Source organism: Oryzias melastigma, linkage group LG6 (assembly GCF_002922805.2).
Source record: "Oryzias melastigma strain HK-1 linkage group LG6, ASM292280v2, whole genome shotgun sequence".
Taxonomy (NCBI): domain Eukaryota; kingdom Metazoa; phylum Chordata; class Actinopteri; order Beloniformes; family Adrianichthyidae; genus Oryzias; species Oryzias melastigma.
The window spans coordinates 30,045,797-30,055,695 of NC_050517.1; the positions used below are offsets into that span (position 1 = coordinate 30,045,797).

The window sequence follows — 9,899 nt, forward strand, 5'->3', positions numbered from 1 at the left end:
CTGAAACCTTCTACTTTATTTTTAATTAATTAATAGTGTCAAGAAAAGTTATTTAAGATGAATTGGAACCTTAGAAAATACTAAATGTGTGATTATTTTGTTTTACTTTTATTTGCTGTTCTGTGTTTGTCCCTTCTAGCTTCAATTACTAATTGTTTTGTGAATTGGTTGTATGTTTTAAATCAGGGGTGTCAAACTCAAGTCCTCGAGGGCCGACGTACTACTGGTTTTCTAGAAATCCTGCCTCATCTGCTGCTGATTACCTGGATCAGGTGTGTTTGGCCAATAAGGAGCTTCAAAGGCAGGTTGGTTGGAAAACATGTAGGACACCGGCCCTCCAGGCCTGTTCGACACCTGTGTTTTAAATAAAGAACACCCAGTCGGTTTGGTCCACGTGGACCAACAGAAAAAGTAAAAACTCCAACCTTAGGAAAATGACCCGTTGCGCCGTTTAATGTGAAAATAGTAATCTTTTACATTTAAATTCAACAGCAGAGGGCCTTAAACAAACTCCCCTAAAGAGAAATTATCTCTGGAAAAGGAAGAGCTTTTATTTTGGCGTTTCGCAACCGGAAGAAGCCCTTTTCTTTCTCTCCGCTTCACCTCGACGTTCCCGAGCATCAAAGCACCGACAGCGCAGGAAAAATGCTCTCCGTTCTCATTTACCGGAAACGTGTTGATACTGGAAGACGATGCGAGGCGGTTTCGTCGTGACCTTTGGAGCCCCGACACAGAAAAGGCGGGAGACGAGTGTGCGCGAGCCTTCCGGAACCGCCGCGGCGCGCGGAGCTGAGCTCCGACGCGACAGGGCGGGGTGATGCTCGGGTTCCGGTATAAGGACGGTGAGAAAATGGAAACCAGAAGCGCCCGGGCGCCGGCAGACGACGCGGAGCGCTCTTCCGGGAGGGTAGCATGAGCAGCGGCGCGTGCTCGTGTCGCAGGGCGGCCGCCTAACGTCACAGAGGCCGGTGTGGAGTGAGCGCGCGCGCCTCCGCCCCCCGCCCGTCAAAACAATGAGGACGCTCCTCACATTCTGCTGTCTTTTCCTGGTCACCGGCGGCGCGGGCTGCGCGAGGCCCGGCGGGAACCTGACGGTGTCCGCGGACGGCAGCACCAACCTGACCACCGACAGCAGCCGCTTCCTCCGGATCGGGGACGGGTCGCTGCAGGAGTTCGAGTTTCCGGAGAACTCGGACGGGGTGATCGTGATCTCCAGCCGGTTCCGGAGCTCCACCAGGAAGGACCGGAAGCAGACGCTGACCGTGCGCTCTCTGGACCCGGAGGTTCTGTCCGTCCTGAACGTGACGGACAGCAGCCGCGCGGCTCCGTTCACGAGCTTCGTCATCAACATCCGCTCCGGGTTCCCGGGCCGGGCTCAGCTGCAGATCCAGCTGCTGGACCAGGACCAGGACTCTGGGCCGGTTCTGATCGAGGAGAGGACAGACTACTCCATCAGGGTGGCGCCGGACGATGACCCGGCCAGCCGGCTGATCCAGTCGGGGGGGCTGTCCCACTTCACGGAGAACCCGGTGCTGTTCGCCTTGCTGCCGCTCATCTTCGTCAACAAGTGTGCCTTCGGGTGCAAGGTGGAGGTGGAGGTGCTGCGGGGGCTGCTGAGGAGCCCCGTGCCCCTGCTGCTGGGCGTGGGGGGGCAGTTCCTGGTCATGCCCTTCTACGCCTACTGCGTGTCCCGGCTGATGTCCCTGCCCACGGCGCTGTCCCTGGGGCTGGTCATCACCTGCTCGGCCCCGGGAGGGGGCGGCGGTTACCTGTACAGCCTGCTGCTGGGGGGCGACGTCACCTTGGCCATCTCCATGACGCTGGTGTCCACCTTGGTGGCCACCGCGGCCATGCCTCTGTCCTCCGCCCTGTACGGCCGGCTGCTGGGCGCGCACGCCGCCCTGCACGTGCCCTTTGTGAAGATCCTGGGCACGCTGCTGTTCATCGCCATCCCCATCTCGCTGGGCATGCTGGTCAAGCTGCGGCTGCCCGGCCTGACCCGCGTCCTGCTGGTGCTCATCCGACCCTTCAGCGTCGTGCTCATGATCGGCGGCATCTTCATGGCCTACCAGATGGGCGCCTCCATCCTGGCCAACGTCAACCCCCGGATGGTGGGGGTGGGGGTGACGGTGCCTTTGCTGGGCCTGGCGGTCGGCGCCGTCCTGGCTAAGCTGGCCGGCCTGCCGCTGCCGCAGAAGAAGACGGTGAGCATCGAGGTGGGCGTCCAGAACAGCCTGCTGGCGCTCGCCGTCATGCAGCTGTCGTTCCGCAGGGTGGAGGCGGACTTCGCGTCCCAAGCGCCGTTCATCGTGGCGCTCAGCAGCACCTCGGAGATGCTGCTCGCGGTCCTGGGATACTTCCTCCACCGGAGGCTGTGCGGCGGCGCCGTCCTCAGGAGTGACGCCTGATTGTAGCTGCGGCTTCGCAGCTTGAGCTGAACGTTGGTGAAGAATGAATGAGTCCTCTGGGTTCCAGAGTTCTGGCTGGAGACCAGCCGGTTCCGGTCCAATCATCACTGTTGTACACACGCTGGTGGACGGACTTTGGGGTTCTTCAGTTTTTCATGACGACCAAAGGCCTTTTACCCTTTCTGAGACCTTTCTGTGTTGATCTTACATTTTCAGATCTGATTCTACTGTGAGATCCTTTGATGTACATATTCCTAAAAAGAGAAAAGCCTATCAAAGAATAGATATTTTTATACCAGATTACTTTTTGTAATCCCAAATCAAAGACAGATTTGTATCATGTTTACAGAGGTCCACGTGTCTTAGCCTGGAGGGAGTTGGTCAGTCTGGGGATGCGATTCAAATGTTGCTTTTAAAAATGTTTTTTCAGTGATTGTTGTCCTGGATCTCATGATCCTTGTACTTGAATATTTGCAAAGGAAAACAAATAAAAAAGTATATTCAATACTTGTCATATTCCCTTTTCTGTGGTGTTGAAGAGACGTTACTCAAAGCTACGTGTCGTGTCAGAACCTTCGTCTCACACAGTTGTGATGTGGTCTCAAGAAATAGATTTTAATAAAGAACCTTTCCATCTGGTAAACACAAACAACAACCTTCAGTTCAACGGTTTTTCTCAAGTGAACCTCAGAGACGGAGCGCTTTAGCTGCTTTCTCAACCCGTTACCTCAGAACATTTGCTGTCGGCTTAAACCGAACAAGCCATCGGCCTTTCATCAGAAACGTTTCCGACACCTTTTCAAAGAAACGCCATCTGAAGAGGAAGTTCCCAGCTGAGCATGAAAGTGGGTCAAACAGAACCAAACTCCTGTCTGAATGTTATCAATCTGGATGTCAAGTTTCTGATTTACAGGAGACAAGCAGGAAACGTGTCTGATTATCAGGATCAGAGCTTTTATTTAGAATCTGGACCTTTGTTCAGTGAACTCCAGCGGACAAAGTTCTCTCTTTATCAAAGCGGTGTTGCAGAACAACCTCGTGGAGTTTTGACCCCATCGTGAGCAGAAGCAGTTAGCGGTTCACACACGGGCTGACTCGGCCACGTGCCAGCAGCTTGTTTTCCTGCCGGACGAAGGAGCAGAGCGGCTGTTTCCACAGACGTGACTGATCCTTCTGGAATTCAGTGCCTGCAGGGATAACGGCTGCGTGGAAAGAGTCAGGAGGAGTTTTCCAGAATCTGTGTTGGTGGAGGAAGCCGAGAGAACAACAGGAGGATCCCGACTCCCGACTGGACTCCTCCTTCCTTTATACTCATCTCCTGATCCGGAGGATCTGAGTGTGATCAGCACAGAAACGCTCGTGACCTACTTCCTGTACACGGAAGAAACAAAAGTGAAGCAGTTTCACCATACGACCAGTCTGTAAACAAAAACTGGTTTTAAATGGGGGTTTTCTTGAGGAATTTGTACTGATTTAAAGTTTCTTCTATTATAAAAATGATTAGAAGCATTTAGTGGCAGGTTAAGTTAAAAATCAACTAAAAGCACACACATTAAAGCTTTTTCAAAGTAAAGTGCAGAAACGTTTTAATAAAATAATGAAAAATTAGCTTTAACCCTTTGTCACCTGAGGTGCTGTTGGTGACACTGAAACACAAAATCTTAACATTCTGTCATTTTTGATTGTTAACACCATCATTCTAGTACTCGTATTTCTAGTACTAGTGCTACTAGTAATTCTAGTATTAACACGATAATTACAGCTGTTTGTGAAGGAGAGAGCTGCTTTCTCCTTCACAAACAGCTGTAATTATCGTGTCAATAATTCAAAAGTTACAGTAAATTAAAGAACATAAACACTGGAGCTCCAGTGTTAAAGAGTTAAAGGATAAAAAAAACGTAAAGTTAAAACTAAGAAGTCAAACATCTCATGTCTAAATAATCTGTCGTTTGTACATCCAACAATCTTAAGCTTTTGAGAACCCAAAAACAGACTTTCTGGACTTTCAACATTAATTTGACAGTTTTTTGTTTGTTCATTTTTTTCTTTTGGTAGCAGAAATGAAGAACATTAAAAAAATGAAAACACATAAATAAATAATAAAGAACAGAAAAGTTAAGAAAAGCTTCAGGTTACACAATTTTTAAAAATAACATTTTCTTTTTCAAAATGGCGGCTTAATGTCAGTTTTATCTCCATAGCAACCATTCCATTTTTTGGTGTGACGAACAGGTCTATATAATTCTTAGAAGAATCTTTAAAAGTAAATGTTTGTATTTCCTTAGCAACAGAGGTTTTGTTAACCACGCCCACATTTCTAATATGTTCACAGAGGTTTTGTTAACCACGCCCACATTTCTAATATGTTCACAGACTTTCATTACAGTTTGAGACAATGATCCATGTATTACATTTTATGGTAAAAACGTGCGAGCAGCAGGAGAACGCCACGAGAACGCTGTTCAAAATCGACGAGTTCAAATCCCAACGACGCTTGAGGAGTTTGGAGGGAATAGATTCAAATCAGAGTTTCATTTTGAACTAAAGATGATTTAAAAAAAAATCAAGATGGCAGCCTCTCGCCGAGGTCAAAGGTCAGTGAAACTTTGCTTGAGGTTGTGGACTCAAACTGGCTGGATGTGTGAAATTCTGAGGACAAGTGTGAAAATCAGCACATTTCGCACTTTGCCACAAGATGAACGTCCTGTTTCCATCCCATAATAGTTTCTAAACTTCCTGTTTTGTTACTTCATTCTGAAAGACTCTTTAAACCCATGAAAGATTCGTTTTTGGACAGTTTTTCCTGCTGTGATGTCATCGTTTTACCAGGATATCATTCCCTCTGACCAGAATTCCTTTTCACTGGTTACATCCACATTTGGACGACTTTTTGAGTTTCACTCAACAAAGAAGATTTGCAAATCAATAATCTGATCCTAGCAGTCCACAGAACCAGCAGCTGAGTCTGACCCGGCGGGTTCTCCAGGGTTAAAATGAGCACTTGGGGCCTTCCAAGGTACAGAATAGACAAGTACACACTACTTAAAATGTTTTTACTGAAACAAGACAAGGTTTTTCTTAGACCACGTATACGTGGTCATAAATGTCTTTGGATCTTCTGTTTCATTTCATAATTGCTACATTTTCAGCAGAGCGGTTTTTGTTTTTCCGGCCGTGGTTCTGAAGTCTCTGGTGCTTTCATTGCATCCATCCATTTTCAGCTGATTGAAGTCAGAACCGGCGTGCGTCCTTCGTGTCAGAGCCCGTCATGCTGCAGGAGTCTGAGCCGTCCTGATGCTCTGCTGCAGCGGCACTTCTCCTCTCTGCACGTCAGCACTCCTGTTTGTATCTCCGTCCAACACATTAGTGGGACAATAGAAACAGAGAGCTCTTAAAAATGCATGAGGACACATTGCATTAAGTTTTCATGAGTTCCCTAACACGGCTCTCGTGGGACGGCGTTCCCGCTGTCTGCCCTGCAGCTGTGGAGCTGGGAGGTCCAAAACAGAGGAAGTCACTGAGCAAAACGCCGCTGTGTGCACGGGAAGATAAACTGCCCTGATGAAAACTCACAGTCACTGAGCACTTCCTCTTTACTCTGGAGGTTTTTACACCTAAAAGGACTTTCACAGCTGCAAACAACAGCTGATGCTCTGGAGAAACTTCATTTCAGCTGTTAAACAAAATGTAAAAACGACCCACGAACAATCATTGTCTGGGAGAATCAAGCAGCTGAATGTCGGCAGACCCTGAACGCCTCACTAAAGTTACCCACAGGGGTCCATAAATCTATTTTAGGACAAAGATGAAGTCTCCCGGTGAAAAGGTTGCAGGTTATGTCACACGGTTTCCTCCCAGAATCCCTTGCACTCCAGGAGTGGCGTTTGAAAGAGAAGTTGTGAGAGAAAAACAGCATTAAGAGTTATTCTCAAACAAATGCAGACGCTCATCATACCAACAAAAAGAGGAGCAAAGCAAGCTGCAAGAGAAACAGAAGACTGCTGCTTGTCACGGTACTGAAGGATCATTTCATGTCTTTAAGTGTGGGAACGAGCAGCAGGGAGTGGAGGTCACTTCCTGTGAAACAGCCGCTCTACAGTAAAACATTGATGAGTGCATTCAAGAGGAGCTTAGAAGAACCTGAACTTTTACTCTCTGACCTTTGTGTCCCGTAGAACACTGCAGGCTGGACACAGAGAGGTTCGGTTTAAGGAGAATCTTTTGACAGCAACAACTCAGTCAGGGTAAAACAAACAACAAACAATGGTGTTTTAGGTGTTTTTCATTTCTACTTTTCAGATGATGGAGGACAGACAGAAATTAGGCTCTAAATTACATTTCTGAGTATTTCGTTGTGAATCAGGAGCAGATGATAAAACGCGGTTTGAAAAGGAGCTCATTTTTCTGATAATCTGGGTGGACCGTGAGCTCCCTGCTCTGATCCACTGTCAGATAGATCCGTGTTTCTTGGTTTCCCTCGTCCAGTCTGGCTCCAGATCTGTTCCACTGGATCTCTGATGTCACTCAGTGTTTCTGTTCCCCTGATGTCACGTTGGAGTGTGAGGAGCTGTGAGCAGCAGGAGAGCGTCTACAGAGCTTCAAGCAGTGAGGACTGTTACGGTTACTCAAAGGCTAATTTTCATATGAACTCCTGCTGCTCTGCAGAAACTATGTCTAAAAAACACAGGCTTTTTTTTCTTTTTTAAATTTTGGCTATATCCCTTGAAAACAGATCAAAGGTTGATCGGAGTGAGACTTTAACCTGAGAGCGCCGGCTGATATTCACCACAGCAAATGTGTACACGTGATTTTCTGGGTGTCATGGTCTCTAAAGTCTCACAGGTCCCAGGAATGGGTGGACTAAAGGCTAAGTCTCCAGTATCATTATTTTTGGTTTTAGGAATGTTTTCTTCTCAGATTCCTAATTTTACAAGTTTTCAAGCATGTTTTGAGGATCTTCTTGTTTTTATTTTCCATTTTGTTGTATAAGACCCTGTATAAAATAAAACCACTCTAATTTATCATGTGTTGTCACATTTTGACCTATTTTTTATGACAAATACTTTTGTTGGGTCTATTATATCGGTAAACAGCTAAAGTGAGGTGTAACTGTTCACAGTGAAAGGCTCTAGGGTTAAACAGAAACTCACATTTCATTAAAATCGGTTTAAACTGCTGACACTCCTTTACAGTCAAAACCTTTTACACATATCTTAAGTCAGTTTAATTACTTTAAAATCATTTATACCTGTTTAATGAAAATATTTAACCTTATTAAAAAAAAATTAGAAAAAAGCATATTTTAAACAATTTCCGACTCAAAGAAACAGAAAAAAGATGAAAGCAAGTCATTGAGAAACGGGAGAGAAGTGCAGCTGAATGTCTGCAGAATTATGACAGAACAGGTTTCAACAGACAAGATGAATGCAGCAAGAAAAGGTTCAAGTTCAACTTTCTTGTGATCTGCAAACACACATCACACGTTACCTTCACGTCACCACAGGAGAGGCCGCTGACTTTAGTTAATGACAAAAGCTTTCTTCCAGACATAACGTGACATCGTTGACAGTTGGAATGAGCTTCTCAGGCTGATTTGCATTTAGTGAGTGTAACCATCACTACCCGCCTTTTAAACAAAGACAGAGATAAGCAGAGAAGACTGAGCTCTCAGAGTGGAAGTGAGGGGAAGACGGTGGAGGACTTCAGGTCAGACAGTGTGGGATGGAGTGAGGAGACGTGTGGAAACAAGCTGGAACAGCTGGACGAAGGTTTCAAATGTGACGTCTGACAAAAGACAAAATGAAAGGAAAGCTGTAGAAGACTGTGGGGAGAGCAGCAATGTTGTCTGACGTGTTCCTCAACCAACCTGCCGTTGAAGCTCCTTAATGGCTAAACACACCTGATCCAGGTAATCAGCAGCAGATGAGGCAGGATTTGTGGAGCAGGAGGCCGGCCCTCGAGGCCTGGATCTGGACATTCCTGGTTTAGAGAGAAAGAGACGGGGCAGAGATGAAGACGTTCTCTGTGGGAGTGACCAGGATGGATCAGGATCAGGATCAGGAATGAATCCATCAGAGCTCATGGTGGATGTCCTGATGATAATCACAGGGATTGAGATGGTTTGTGCTTGTTAAGAGCAGGAACTGATGCTGGTAGAAGGAAGCTGAGGTTGGAGGACCAGGAATGAGGTCCAGAGGAAGACCAGAGAGGAGGTTCATGGAGGAAGAGAAGGAGGACATGAGGTGGATGCTGTGAGGGTTACAGGGAGCAAAGAAGGAAAACATTTGCATATTTTAAATGTACACACATACATCATTTCTTTACATCATTTGTTTACATATTTATGTAAATACTGTACATATTTTACATACATTTCTCAGGATTTGTTTGTTCCTTTTTATTTGGAAACTGTATAAATTGTATGAGCTACTTTAAGGAAAACAAAGGATGAAATTCAAATATACTTAAATGATAAAAATCATGTATCTGATTAGGAAAATAGAAAGATGAAATTATTTTTAACTGTATTTATTCATATAGAAACCCACTTAGGGTGAGTAAACATTTGAAATGAGTTTACAAAAGAATCAAAACAACTGAGTTTACAACAAACAAGAACAAAAGATAAAAAAAATGGTGAAGACACGATACAATCTAAAACAACAATAGTTCTGATATATTTTGATACATTAATTAAGCTTTCTTTTGTTTAAAATGCGTTTAAGACACTTAAAATAATCAGAGAAATAAATCAAAAAGATGCTTCCCAAAGGGTACGTGTTTTTCCATTTACATAAAAAATATGTAAAAGGAAAAACACTTGCTCTTTGCTAGATTCTTTTATGTCATATATGAATAAAATGTTTGCACTAAATAATAACAATATCAATGACATCAGACACTTCCAGGTCCAGATTTCCATAAACAGAACACCAGGTGAAGAAAAAGAGAGAATATTAAACATTTTGAGTGACAATCAGTTATGAATATCAAACCAGAATATTTCTATGTGTTTGCAGCTATGAAATAAATGTTCTAATGTTTCAGATGAACAGATCCACGATTCAGATTGAAATTTGAATCTTTATGTAAAAAATCTCCAACAGGGTCAGTTTTTAATAGTTATTATTTAAATTGTGTTTCTTTCATTCTAGGTGAAAGTGGATATTTTATGTATAAAAAAGATTTATCCATCAGTGTGGTTTATACTGCTGATTTTAGTCATTTATTTATCTTTAATGGTCGACGCCGCATTATATTGTAATATATTAGCACTGAGATTCAGTAAAGAAACGGGAATTACTTTATAGACTTTGTTATAACAGTTACTCGAAACCTTAATTTTGTGAAGTTGTTTTTAAGACTTTTGTGTACACTGGTGTTGGGGTTAAGAAAGGTTTGTTAAAAAAACGATTCTTAGAAATAGCTCGGTGTTCATTGGTTGGAAGTAAATACTCTGTCCTGATTGGCTGCCTTCCGGGCCAATGAGAG

The 9,899-nt window shown here is 44.6% G+C and overlaps 1 protein-coding gene across 1 annotated transcript; it reads left to right on the top strand.

Moving 5' to 3' along the window:
* The first annotated feature begins 355 nt into the window (after nt 1–355).
* Nucleotides 356–2,913, top strand: slc10a3 (solute carrier family 10 member 3). The gene has a single exon (XM_024282597.2). The coding sequence runs from the start codon at nt 1,014–1,016 to the stop codon at nt 2,406–2,408; it is 1,395 nt and encodes a 464-aa protein (XP_024138365.1). The 5' UTR covers nt 356–1,013; the 3' UTR covers nt 2,409–2,913.
* The last annotated feature ends 6,986 nt before the right edge of the window (nt 2,914–9,899 follow it).